The sequence below is a fragment of the Lepidothrix coronata genome, unplaced genomic scaffold, assembly GCF_001604755.1.
Source record: "Lepidothrix coronata isolate B3197 unplaced genomic scaffold, Lepidothrix_coronata-1.0 Scaffold84, whole genome shotgun sequence".
Lineage (NCBI taxonomy): Eukaryota > Metazoa > Chordata > Aves > Passeriformes > Pipridae > Lepidothrix > Lepidothrix coronata.
This window is the reverse complement of record NW_016690264.1, coordinates 780644-794673: the sequence shown is the minus strand read 5'-3', so window position 1 is coordinate 794673 and position 14030 is coordinate 780644. Positions and strand designations below refer to the sequence as shown.

The following is a 14030-nucleotide window of genomic DNA, read 5'->3' as shown; positions in this document are numbered from 1 at the left end:
TTGCTATATTAGTGCCAGTCTGAGTCATTCAGCTGGGCTCGTGGAAGAGCCATTTCAGATTGTCAGCTGCCTCTTCAGTCACTTTTGCTTCTGGTGTCTCCTGTTTCACGGTCGCTGTCTCACACTCAAGTGCAGCCAAGAGCAGAAATAGCCTGATACTGAATAGTGGTGAGAAACCCTTCAGAGAATGCAGGTCTCCAAAATCCAAACCACCTGCTGTTATGCAAGAGCCTGTGGCCTGGAATGGAAGCATGTCACCTCCCTGCCAAACATCAGCCCGTTGTTTGTCTTGTCTCTCTAAATTCCTTTTCCAGTTTCTATGTGACAGGTGCTCTTCTTCAGTTGCTCTCCCAAATGGCATTGCTTGCTGCACAGAACAGCTGGGGAGACAGATGTGTGTGTTCTCCAGAATGGCTCCAATCAGCTCCCCTTGACTGTTATCACATACAGGCTCACACACCAAAAAAAAAAGAAAAAGCCAGAACCTTCTTCTCACCTCTTACGGTTTTTGTGAGAATCAGAACAAAGGTGATTCAGCAGGGTCAGTGGCAAACCCGGTCAAGCCAGACTTGATTATAGCTGCTAAAGAGGCAGACACGAGAACGGGAGTTCCCAGTGGGATCTCTCCCGTGACTGGGGTTCCCGGTAGGAAGGGACCCCTCGAGCCCAGAGGTAAATGCCCAAATATTTGCCATTTTGCCGCTGCCGCTCACCAGGTGCCCGAAACCCCTTGACCGGGAGTGACTGGGGACGTCCCAGACTCCCTCCCGCTGCAGGCTCCCGCCCCGTGTCATCCATATTCACAAGGGGCGGGGCCAAACATCCAGTCTATTCATTATTCATGAGGTTTCGCGCGCTTTTGACCACGTGGGCCGGTTTTCGCGCGGGTTGCGGCCGGGCAGGAAGCGGCGGAGATGGCGGTGAGCGGCCGGGACTGGGACTGGGACTGGGACTGGGACTGGGACTGGGACTGGGACTGGGACTGGGACTGGGACTGGGGAGCCCTGAAGTTGGGGTGTGAGCCCCAGGTCCTCCCCGGGGAGACTTGGCGCTGCGGTCGTGCCGGGTCCAGTGAGGATTTCGGGGGGGGGGGGGGGGGGGGGTGTGTTGGGGGGATAATGGAGGTGCTCTCGGAGGCGAACACCCGAAACGCCGACAGAAGTTTCCCCCGTGGCCTGCGCCGAAGAGGAGCGCCAGGCCGGGACAGGATCGGACCCTTCCCCTCCGCTCCGGCTGCGCTGGGTTCGGAGGATGGATTTACCCCCACCCCCCCCCCAGCTCCGCCATGTGTTTCCATTGTCATTTGCGAGGAGGGTTAATTATTATTATAACTCCCCGGTGATCCGTGCCCCCTTTCTGACCGCCGCCCCCCCGAAAGCACTGATCCCCCTGCGGCCCCGGGCCCCCCGGCCTCACCCCCTCCCTCCTGCCCTCGCAGGACTCCTCCGAGTCGCAGACGGCGGTGACCAGCCCCGTGCGGAGCTCCCGCCGTGGCGATGCCTTCACGTCCAGCCCCGGCCGGGACCTGCCCCCCTTCGAGGATGAGTCCGAAGGGCTCCTGGGCACCGGGGGGCTCCCCGAAGAGGAGGAGGAAGAAGGGGAAGAGCTCATCGGGGAAGGAATGGAAAGGTAAGGAAAGCGGCTGGAGCCAGCTTCTGCCGAGGGTTGTGTCCGTGGATGGGGTGCTGGGCACCGTCAGTGCAGCCAGCGACGTGGAGGGGGACTCTCAGCCGTGGTGGGGTCCCTCTGTATGCTCGTAGGTGGGGTGAGAGGGCCGAAGAGCTGCTGGACAGTGAGCAGAGGTTGGGGCATGTTGTCGTTTGAGTCCTGGGAGAACTGAGCAAAACTGGGAGCAAAGTGTCATCGTGGTCCAGAGTGGGTAAACCAAGATCTCCCTGGATGCATGATGTGCATCCAGCCCAGTTCTTTACTCTTGCAGGCATAAATTTTGATGCTTTTTTTGCTGCCAGGCCTGTGGACAAGCTGAGGAACTTTACAAAAGCTTGAATGCTGGCATTCCTAACCATGATTCTGGAGCCTTGGCATTTGTATCAGTGCTGCTGGAGCCCTTTGCTGCAGGGCATCGTCCATTGTGAAGTGCCTTCCTGCTTAACACTTTTGTCTTGCTGCAGAACAACTGTCCTGACACCTGCCCAGCAGGAGCCAGAGAAGGGCTGGAAAAGGGCTTTCCTGGCCTGATTCCAAGCTCTGTGTGTGTCCTAGGGACTACCGCCCCATCCCCGAGCTGGATGTGTACGAGGCAGAGGGCCTGGCCCTGGATGATGAGGACGTGGAGGAGCTGACTGCCAGCCAGCGGGAGGCTGCGGAGCGAGTGATGAGGCAGCGGGACCGGGAGCTGGAGCAGGGCATGGGCCGCATGAGGAGGGGGCTGCTCTACGGTAGGTGGAACGAGCTGTACCGGGTGGGCTGCTGATCCTCCTGTGGTTGACTGTTACCTGGTCTGGGTGGACTCTCATCCTCAGGTTTGCAGGGAGGTCTCTAGAGCTCTGGTGTATTTGGGCTCCCTGTGAAATCACTGGCTGTGGGCTTGGCTGGATTCACCAGTGCACGATCCCTTTCATTTGGGCTTCCTAGGAACTCATTTGGTATGTTCTTCTGTGTTACCACTGAAACAAAGTCAGGATCCTGGACCAATATCAAAGGGTTGGGATTCTACCAAGTATATGCTATAGGGTTTGTTGCTGGTGTTGTTCCTGTAGAGACTTTTGTGGGCTGAATGGGGGGGCCTTTGATGCAGTTTAGAAGCCTGTCTCTTGTGTTTCTGTTTCTGTCCATTCATTGCAGTAATGGACGTGAATGTTTGCTGTTGCATACAAATCTAACTATTCACACTCCTAAAGTCTTTAGCTATGTTGTGGAAGATGTAGGAGCCGGAATAGAACTGGATTTAGGCTGGGCCCGGGATGTCTCTTGGTTTGTATCCCAGGCTCTGACCTATTTGCTTCCACAGCCCATGTAATCTGCCTGTGACTAACCCAAAGAGTGGGAATGGGAATCCCAGCTCTTCAACGGTTTTTCCTCCCAACCCTTAGACAGTGATGATGAAGATGAAGACCGTCCCTCGCGGAAGAGGCGGCTGGCAGAACGGGCAGCCGAAGGCATGGAAGAAGAGGATGAGGACATGATTGAGAGCATTGAGAACCTGGAAGACATGAAAGGTCATTCAGTGCGGGAGTGGGTTTCCATGGCAGCTCCTCGCCTTGAGATCTACCACCGCTTCAAGAACTTCTTGAAGACTCATGTGGATGACCATGGGCACAATGTCTTCAAGGAGAGGATCAGTGACATGTGCAAAGGTAGGGCTGGGTGATTAGAGGCTCTCTGTCTCCTCTTTATGTGGGTCAGAGTACTTTGTGGCGATTCAGTCCAGAGGTGGATTTTTTTTCTGCCTGCCTTCTTTGTTCCAGACATCGAGTCAGCACTTTAAGAAAGTCTCATGCTGATGGAGATAAATGAATAATGGAAACATGTCTACTATCTTCTTTGATTCTGGCTGACTAATTAGAAGGCCCCTGGCATCTGCTGCTCATTAATATTCATATTGTAGAAATGCTAGCAAAAGAATATGTGGGGCAGCAGACAGTGGTCTGCAAGTTTGTGATCTGAAAGAGACAACAATTGCTTGCTGTCTGCGCCACTAACTTTCTCACACTGGAGAGTGGATTATCCAGCAAGGGGACACAAATAGAGCTTGTGACTTTGGAAACCGTGTCAGTGTTGCAGCCTTGTATTCTGACTAGGCACTGCCAGAAGAAGCAGTCATTAAAGCTGTCATTGATTAATTTTAAAAGCAGAAATTGTCACATCTAGGAACAGCTCATATAACTGTACTCGTTGTATTTCTTCTTTATATTGAGCAGAAGCTTGAGCCATGGAACAGGATCAGTTTTATACAGCTAGGAAATAAAAGGCATTTGTCTCATCCCTTTCTATGAACATAAGACACAGGAGGTTTTTTGCCAGCCATTCAGCACACATAATATCTCTCCTATTAGCTTTGGTTTCCTGGAGGTCTCTGAGAGAGTTGTGTGTCGGGCTGAGGCTTTTGAATCTCAGGAACATTGAGCCTGGGAAGTATCTGTGCAGAACTAGAGAGGAACAATCACAAGCTTGGTACTGATGAAGAATTTTTTTAGAGAAATCAGTTGGAAAGAATTTTCCACCCATTTTCAAATTGTTGACTTTGAAACATTTTTCAGGGAAGGTGCAGACATTGCAGCCTGCAGGATACAGGCTTGTCTGTTCTGGCTGTCCTTTGCAAACTCCTTGAGTGAGCAGGCAGAAATTATAATTCACCCCGTCTTTTTCTTAAGAGAACAGAGAGAGTCTGGTGGTGAACTACGAGGATCTGGCAGCCCAGGAACATGTCCTTGCCTACTTTCTGCCTGAGGCCCCAGCAGAAATGCTGAAGATCTTTGATGAGGCAGCCAAGGAAGTGGTGTTGGCCATGTACCCCAAATATGATCGTATTGCTCAGGAGATCCATGTCCGCATCTCCCACCTCCCTCTGGTGGAAGAGCTGCGGTCACTCAGGTAAGCAGCAGAATTACCAGCAGTGGCTGTGGGGCCTGCAGCAGGCTTTAAGGGGCTTGAGAGGGCTCACCTGTGAGCTAAACCTCTGGGCAAATCTGACAGGATGACTGAAGTTATCACAGGAAAAAAGTCATATTAAGGATGAACTTCCAAGATAAAACACAAACTTTGGTAGAAAACTTGTGCTTTCTAGCAAGAGTATTTCTGTAGGGTGTTTTGCCTTCTGTGCCTTGCATCCAGGGCATCAGTGTCCTCTCTTTCCTCAGGCAACTGCACCTGAATCAGTTGATCCGGACCAGCGGAGTGGTGACAAGTTGCACAGGGGTCCTGCCTCAGCTCAGCATGGTCAAATACAACTGCAGCAAGTGCCGCTTCATCCTGGGACCCTTTTTCCAGTCCCAGAACCAGGAGGTGAAACCTGGTTCCTGTCCAGAGTGTCAGTCTCTTGGCCCCTTTGAAATCAACATGGAAGAGGTAAGAGATGATGTGCTTGCCTGGATGGGCCTGGCTGCTTGTTCTGCTTCACTGCCTGTTCCTCCCAGCCCTTCCTTGGTTCCCACCCTTTGAACAGCTTGGTGTAAGGAGAGGGGTCTGCTGCTGTATCCAGGGGTCTGTGAAGATAGCTCTTGTCTATTTGAGGTCTTGACCTGAATGTACTCAGTTTAGCAGCCAAAAGTAAGTTACTGTTGCATTGTGTTTGGATTGAATCTTTTGCCACAGTCATCTCTGTGGTACACAGTGACTTATCCATATTTTAGAAATGCAGACACAGACTGCCCAGCTCTCCTCCTTCCTAAGTTAGGTCAGTGTGTCCTGAACTGTCAGCTTAGGAAACCAAAAGACAGTAGCAAAATCATTAATGTAGAGGTTCTGACTGTCATTCTTTGCTTTGACACCTTTAACCATCACCAGTGAAGCATTCTCCTCCCAGGAACTGGTCCAGTATTTGGGTGGACAAACACTGTGGAGGCTGAAACACAGCGGTGCGATGCGGCAAAGTGCTTTCCCATCCCCACTGTTGTCTGTTTGTTATCCTGGAATTGCTCCTCACAACCCCCATCCTCCCGTGCCTTTAGTTTTCTAACCAAAGTATAGTAAGTCTTTGAATGGACGTTCTCTGGTGAGGTGAAAAGCATCAGCTGTGCTGATGGCTGCCAGACCTGCTGGGTAACCTCTGTTCTGTTCTGCAGACGGTCTATCAGAACTATCAGCGCATCAAGATCCAGGAGAGCCCTGGGAAGGTAGCTGCTGGCAGGCTGCCCCGCTCCAAGGATGCCATTCTCCTCGCTGATCTGGTGGACAGTTGCAGGCCAGGGGATGAGATTGTGAGTACATTGTTCAAGTGTGGGGTGAGCACAGGGCACTTTTAAATTCTGACAGTGACATCACCGGAACATCTGTGGGGATGTGGGGAGGGATTGTCCTTGGATGCATTTGGGCAGCCACTTATCTTAAAATGGAGAAGGGACTGCGTTATATTGTGCAGGCACTGACACAGTGTTTCCTGCTTCCCAGGAGCTCACAGGGATCTACCACAACAACTATGATGGCTCCTTGAACACTGCCAATGGGTTCCCAGTGTTTGCCACTGTGATCCTGGCCAACCACATTGCCAAGAAGGACAACAAGCTGGCTGTTGGAGAACTGACTGATGAAGATGTGAAAGTGATTGTGGGTCTGTCCAAGGACGAGCAAATTGGGGAGAAGGTGGGTCAGCTTCAGAGATCCCTTTTTTTCCTTTTGACAGCTTGCTGTGTTAGCTGGCCAAACAGAGGTTAAAGGAATCTTTAGAAATCCCAGTTCCCTCTGAATGGTCTTCTGTAGCTCTCAGACAGCTGTCGATGAGAGTCAGTTATAGGATGGAACTAAATAAGAAAGTTTCTTTGTACTTTCGGAGGTCAAATTTTCTGTTTCTCCCCTTCCTTCTCTGAGCCTTCTACATCCCAACAGGACTGGAAGATGGGAGAGAGGCACTCCCACTGCTTGTATCTAATCAGTTTTCTCTCCCTGTATCTTGAAAGCAAAGCAGGGGAAGTCATTGGCCTCTGAGAGGCCAATGACTGCATCTCCAATCCCCCTAAGAGAGTGTTATTACTTACTTTAAGCTCTGGTAGAGATCTTAGCTTTGTTTCATCTGTATGCTAAGGCCTGAACCCAATACTTGAAAGAACAAAGCTCCTGGATTGGTGCATGTTCAACCTTACTTGGGTCAGGTTTAAACTCTGTAATGGGAGACTTTGTTCTGTTGCCTTAGATGTGCTGTTCTTATAGTAACAGCTGTTGTAGTGGATGCAGAAGCTTCAGTTGAGCCAGGACTGTTTTGACATGAGTATTTTCCAGCACCTGGTTATTTTCAGAATACTCTTGAGAAAATAAGCCAGTTTTCCTTAATATCTGACCATGATGACAATTCATGTGTGGCATACCCCATTCAACTACTATCATGTGCAGTGAGTAAGCCTCTGATCAAGGTCTCCAGCTTTACAGCAGCTGATAAAAGCCACTGTGATGTGTGTTGTGTACAACAGGGTTGTGGAGGCAGTGGCAGCAGCTTTCAGCACCAGACTAAATAATCTGCCATGCCCCAACAGCACCTTTTTTGTGAAGCTCCTTTAGGGGACACTGGGTGGGTAGTTACCTTTGAAAAAGCCCACACACTCTGGATAATAAAATACTCTTTGGAGACAACTTTAAGAGTGGCTTTAGATGTGGCACCTTGCCGATTTTCATGCAAGATTCTGCCCAGAATGGGAAATGGACAACTCATCTGGCTTTCCTTTCAGATTTTTGCCAGCATTGCTCCATCTATTTATGGACATGAAGATATCAAGAGGGGCTTAGCTTTGGCTCTCTTCGGTGGAGAGCCCAAAAATCCAGGTGAGTGTCACCTGTATCACTCGAGCCTCACTCAGGGGAGGGCAGATGGATCTGAGTTTGTCTGTGCTGTTGCAATGAAAGTGATTACAGTTGTCTGAATGGCTTGGTGACAGACAAGGTAGCAGATGAGGGATATCTGCAATTGAAATGGCTGCTTTTATCACACTGAAAACTCTGTTGTGACAGTAGAAATGCTAGGACTGAAAATAGCTCCCGCTGCAAACTTGGGCAAGTTTTTACCCCTCCTCTAGGGGGCATCATGTTCGATGCCCCTTCAGAGGTTAGACCTTTTGGCACCCTGATCTGTTATAATCTTCCGAGAAGGATGTATTCAGCAGGGAGCAGGGTTAGAAAGTCTGTTTTACAAACGTGACCACCTGCAAAGCTGACTTTCCTTTTCCCTCAACTTCCCTGTAAACTGTTTGTCCTGCCTACTGGTTGCCCTCCCTTCAGCTTTGTGGTGCTCAGGGCAGGGTTGCTGTCAAGCCATGCACTCAGCTGCCAACATGGCTTTCCCATGACTTTTGTAGGTGGCAAACACAAAGTCCGTGGTGACATCAATGTGCTTCTGTGTGGAGATCCCGGTACTGCGAAATCCCAGTTTCTCAAATACATAGAGAAGGCGTCGAGCAGAGCAATTTTCACCACTGGCCAGGGTGCTTCTGCCGTGGGCCTCACAGCCTATGTCCAGCGGCACCCAGTCAGCAAGGAGTGGACTTTGGAGGCAGGAGCCCTCGTGCTGGCTGACAGAGGTGTCTGCCTGATTGATGAATTCGACAAGGTGAGCCCAGCTTCCTCTCTCTGGGAGGGATTAGTTGTGAAGGCACCAGATATAACCTCTGCAGTGAGGACACAGTGTAAGTCCTGGGGACATCACCCAACTGACCAAGGTTCCTGCAGTTTGCTCAGGCCCTTGCTGGTCCATAGTGCAGTTTGCTGCCTTTTCAGAGCACCAGGAGCCGATTCCCCTTGGTGTGTTGGGCAAAGGGGTGTAGACACAGATTCACTCTGAGTCACTCTTGCTTTCCTGTAGATGAATGATCAGGACAGGACCAGCATCCACGAAGCCATGGAACAGCAAAGCATTTCCATCTCCAAAGCAGGCATTGTCACATCCTTGCAAGCTCGCTGCACCGTCATTGCTGCTGCCAATCCCATAGGTAAGTGCTGAGAGTCTACAGGACTGCATCAGGCTTCCGGCGTCAATCCACGGTCACGAGAACTGTGGCAGAGCTTCCCTTCCCTCTGTGTGATTCCTTCAGTCTGGAGCAGTGATCAAGTGAGCAGTAGAGTCTTGAGTAAAGTGCTGAAGGTCTGTGCTTGCTCCAAAGCTTCAGCCTTGGTGCCCGTGTTTGACTTGGGTTGTCTCTGTGCTCCAGGTGGGCGATACGACCCGTCATTAACGTTCTCAGAGAACGTGGACCTGACAGAGCCCATCATCTCTCGATTCGATATCCTGTGCGTGGTGAGAGACACAGTGGACCCTGTGCAGGTACAGGCTGTGCTGTGAATCTGAGCTTGTGCTGAGCTTGCAGTGCTGCTGTTGGGATGCTCAGCTGCAGTTGCCCATTGAGTTTTTCTGTCCAGTGAGTGTGTTCAGTGTCTATTAGTCTACTCCTCTCTTGTAGGATGAAATGCTTGCCCGGTTCGTTGTTGGCAGCCACGTCAAGCACCACCCGGGCAGCAAGGAGGCAGTGAATGGGGATGCTGATGAGGTCATTCTTCCCAACACGTATGGGGTTGAACCCATTCCTCAAGAGATCCTGAGGAAATACATCATCTATGCCAAAGAGAAAGTCCACCCCAAACTCAACCAGATGGACCAGGACAAGGTGGCCAGGATGTACAGTGACCTCAGGAAGGAGTCCATGGTGAGAATACTGAGGAAAGGGGGGAAGAAACATGTATCTAGTCTGCAAATCAGCCTGAGACTGCTCCAGCATATGTTGACACATTCTTGCCTTTCCCATCACAAAAGTCTGTGCCACTGTTTTGTGAGAGACAGGCAGATCCTGCAGTGTCTGCTGAACAGATGATTCTTCATCTAAATGCAGAGTCTCGCCTGTTGGTGATGTGTGGACTGATGAGCTGGACACATGTATAGTGCCTGCCATGGCGAAGTCCTCTTGTCACCCAGTCTGGCAGGCCCACAGGAGACATTTGCATTCACTCAAACCCATATGCTACTTTACAGGGAGCCATTCTCTGTAGAAATGCGCTTCTCTTTTGTCTGTGGGATCTCTCAGGCTCATTTCATGCTCTTCAAGTGGAAGAGAAATTTGTTGAGGTCAGAGGGAGATTTTTGGAGCTTGGGAAAACTATAGCTTTTCTTTTTTAATTGGCTTTTTGTTTCCTTAATTCCTCCAAAAAGTTGCTGGAGAAAACTGGTTTGCTGATCCTGAAAAGGCCCCAAACAGTGGCAAAGAGTGACCCCACAGCACCCCCTCGCACTGTGCTGAATTCAGATGAATAGTCTGTGCCAGGCTCTGTGGCTGTGCCAGCAGGTGGCAGAGCCTCCTTAGCCTGAGTCCCTGTCAGAGGCCCAGAGCAGCTTCCTGCAGTGTGAAAGGAGTGAGATCCTGGGCCAGAAGCCACCTGTCTTGCCCTGTGTCTTGTATCCTCCAGTAAGGTGTTGCCTCCTTCTCTCTGCCCTCAGGCGACCGGCAGCATCCCCATCACGGTGCGGCACATCGAGTCCATGATCCGCATGGCCGAGGCTCACGCCCGCATGCACCTGCGGGACTACGTGGTGGAGGACGATGTCAACATGGCCATCCGGGTGATGCTGGAGAGCTTCATCGACACGCAGAAGTTCAGCGTCATGCGGAGCATGCGCAAGGTGGGCACCGGCTGAGCCGAGTGCTGGAGCTGCACCCCAGACCCCCAGGTTCAAGTGCAGCCTCCTTGCACTGCCCTGGCTGTGGGAAGAGGCTCCTCCATGCTCTGTCCCATAGAGCCAGGTGCTGAGTCCGTGTAAATGGAGTACTGTGGGTCTGAAGTGTTAAGCTCCTTGCCTGACCATCCAGGAGCCACTCTGGGAGTCACACTTGCACCACCTAAGCTGGGACCGAGGCCCCTTTGCAGCTACACACCCCACACTCACACACTCACACAAGGTTTCCTTAGCAGCTCAATCCCAGGTTTCCCATAGCAGAGTCTCAGATGTCTGGATTTTTAAAATAATTTAATCATGGTGCAATAACAAAATAACAGCTCAAGCTGGGTGCCTCTGAGGGACCCCAAACAAGGCACTCTTCCATTACTCCTGGTCATTAGACTCAGGTGGGGCAATGTTTTTGTTGGGCCTGAGAAGGAAGTGTACCCCGAGCCTCTGTATTGAAAGCACTGCCGTATATCTTCTTTTTTTACACCTTCCCTGATATTTTGGCACAGGGCTCCCACTGCTGCTGCCATCAGGTGATTGAGCTGAGCAGGCACTTGGTTTCTGCACATTTTAGTAGGGTCCTCAGGGGACATTTAGCCACGGGGCAGCACTCACTGTGGTTTAGTGTGCAGTCTGCCCTTTTCTCTGAGTAGCAGGGCCTGGCTCTGAACAGCTCTTGGCTGGCCACAGCCTGGCATTTATCCACTGTTGAGTGTCTGCCCTCTGTCTGGACGACTCGTGGCCTCTCTCTTTGGCCGCAAACAGCCAGCCAAGTGTGAGCGTCTGCTGGGGAGACCCAGAGCAGTCTGGGTTAAGGGAAGCTGCTCTGTGCTTTCCTCAGGACCAGCCCTCCCACGGCTGTGTCCCTGTGGGCAGCACACCTCCACAGCAGTGCACTTCTGGCCCCCGAGAGGCACCAGCGTGCCCCCAGAGATTTCAGATGGAAATAAGAGCAGTCAGCAAAGGAGTGTTGTGGCTGTCGGAGAGCTGCCACTGCATGTGCAGGTGGCAGCTTGTCAAGGCCAAAGTCACTTGAGAAACACTAAGGGCACAGGTGACAGCAGTGTCATTTGGTTCCCCTTGGGCTCTGTGGGAGGAGGGGGTTGGTTGGCGTTGGGCATGGGAGACTGCAGTGCATCACTCTGTTCCTGGTCCTCATGACTCACCTCATCCTTCCTCCCAGACATTCTCCCGCTACCTTTCATTCAAGAGAGACAACAATGAGCTGCTGCTGTTCATCCTGAAGCAGCTGGTTGCAGAGCAAGTGATGTACCAGAGAAACCGCTATGGAGCCCAGCAAGACACCATAGAGGTCCCAGAGAAGGACCTGGTGGACAAGGTACGGGCATATAACAAGCTGCCTCTGGGGTTGGTTCATGTTCTCTCTCTGCAGCCTCAGAACCAGAGGTGCTCTCAGACTTGTAACTTCTTTTCCTGCATTGTGATACCAAAAAAAAGACTGGTGTTGATCAATTTAACCCAGCATCCTCTCTTGTCTGGAAGCACGGTATTCTTCCCCCTCTGTTCTCATACACCCTTGTAAAACTTTGGAGTTGGAGTGATAAATCCTGCAGTGTGGTGCTTGGTGAATGACAACTCAAGTTCCCTGGCATCTGCATTTGAAGAAGCAAAAAGCAGAAAAATCTCTGTATGAATTTTCCAATCCCTCCTGGGGCTCGCTCACCTTCTCCTTAATGCATCCTTATCCTGGTCCAAAGACTGCACTCCTGACTTGGCCTTTCTGTGCAAAGTATTGACCTTGCTTGGCACTAAAGCAGTGTTTGACTCTTGGGTTGCTGCTTTTCTGCTCCTTGCATGGAATGTGCAGAGTACCTACTTCCAAAGCCACAGCTTGATGCTGCTGGTGTGACCACCCCCAGTCAGGGATCTCTTGTAAAACTCTTATGCTGGGTGAGGTACTGGGGGCACTTTTGGATAGGAGTTACATTCTAGCTATAGTGGGAGTAAAAGGACGAGCTGAGAGCAGGCAGATGCTGAGCCAGCATCTTTTCTTTGCTCAGCTCAGCTCTGCCAATGCTCCTTCCTCCTGACCTGCAGTCTCCCCTGCTACTGCAGTTCTGGTTCCTGCTGAGCAGAGCAGAGATTGCTGACTGTCAAATTTTATGCAGCCTTCGCTATGGAAAACCACGTGGTTTTTATTTTTATTAAATAAACATTTACCTCTCCCCTCCCTCCTTCTCCTCCTCCCAGGCTCGTCAGATCAACATCCACAACCTCTCAGCCTTCTTTGACAGTGAAGTGTTCAAGATGAACAGGTTCAGCCGGGATGTGAAGCGGAAGCTGATTGTCCAGCAGTTTTGAGGCTGGCAGCAGAGTCTGCCACGTGTTTCTGTGAGATGAGACCTCTGTCTTCCAGCCCTCCAGGAATGCTACGGAGATCCTGAGCCGGAGGGACTAGACTGCACATTCTCTTGCTTGCTTTGTGCCTTATGGATTAAGAGAGTGCTGAGGTGCTGAAGACCTTGTAAATAGAACAGAATTAAGTAGTTAAATGCCCAGTCAAGTCTGTTTAGCAACTTGGTTCACTATTTTGCCTTGTAGCTAAGCACAGCAGGGAGAGAATTGCTGGCCGTATACATGGCATGTTTGCTGTTTGTTTGTCACTAGTTGTTACGGGCTCCTCTACAGGAGGGACCGAGTGGGAGCATTTGAAAAGCATTATCCACGCCCCTTGGATTACAAGCACCCTCAGGGATTCTCTGTTCCCATCTCTGGCGACTGTACAGCCTGATGGGTGATAATTGAGACTGCTTTCAACTCTCCATGAACCAGCCAGCCTCTCTGCTCCAGGCCCTTGTGCCTGACACTTGACATTTCCCCAGGTGCCCACAGGGGCTGACCTTGTGCTTGGTTTCTGCAGGGGAGGAGCGGGGAGGCAGAGGAAGATGAGAACTGAAGCAAAGCGTAGCTATTTCTGATATTAGTGGTGATCTGTGTGGGCAATGAAAACTCCTTCTGTACCTGCTGGGGAATGTCCAGAAGCCCCAGCAAAGAGGCTTCCCTTGCCTTACTGGGTGTTATCTCTGTGCAGGTGTCAGCAGATGTCAATTTATGCTGGATCAAAGTGCTACCTTTGGCACCTAAACCACCCTCTCTCACACCTGTTTCTTAAGGGTGAAGAACCCATAGTGATGGTTTTGGGCATAACAATGGAGGAGGAGCCCTGAGCTGGATGTTTTCAGGGAGGACAGGATGGGCTCGTATTCTTATGCAATTTTCTTGCTGTATGTGTTTTAAATAAATTTTTTTCAATACTTCTGTGTTTCCTCCTCTTTTGGGAACTCCTGCAGCCAAGGGGGAAAGCAAAAGCATAAACAAGCAACTTTGATGCTGGAACAGCTGTTCTGCAGTTTGTGGGATTGGGTTTGGGTACAGACACATCCCCTATTTGTGCTTCAAGTTAGTAGGAACTGACAGTGCCCAGGAGACGGTTGTCCACAGGACAGTGTCATGAACGCTGCCTTTCCCACCAAAGGCCTGCCTACAGTGTCTCTTTTCCTGTCTTTCCTGCTTATGTCTGTATCCCAAGATACAGACTATCCTATAACAGTATGTATTTCCCACCTCCCTTCTGTATGCACATTTGGGTTAGACAGCCTTGATCTCATATCTTGGCTGCCACTTGGATTCCAGTCTGGGCAAGGTGCAGCTGAGGTCTGCAGCGACTGTGCTTTGCCTGGCCAGAGCCACGGGA

General features: G+C 50.9%; 1 protein-coding gene across 1 annotated transcript; it reads left to right on the top strand.

Moving 5' to 3' along the window:
* Positions 1–842: 842 nt before the first annotated feature.
* Positions 843–13590, top strand: MCM2 (minichromosome maintenance complex component 2). The gene is made up of 16 exons (XM_017820669.1): positions 843–920; positions 1439–1629; positions 2224–2399; positions 3054–3317; positions 4335–4554; positions 4821–5028; positions 5745–5879; positions 6070–6261; positions 7338–7431; positions 7962–8212; positions 8465–8591; positions 8811–8923; positions 9060–9302; positions 10088–10270; positions 11499–11654; positions 12527–13590. Exons 1-16 carry the CDS (start codon positions 915–917, stop codon positions 12635–12637), a joined length of 2670 nt encoding a protein of 889 aa, XP_017676158.1. The 5' UTR covers positions 843–914; the 3' UTR covers positions 12638–13590.
* Positions 13591–14030: the final 440 nt, after the last annotated feature.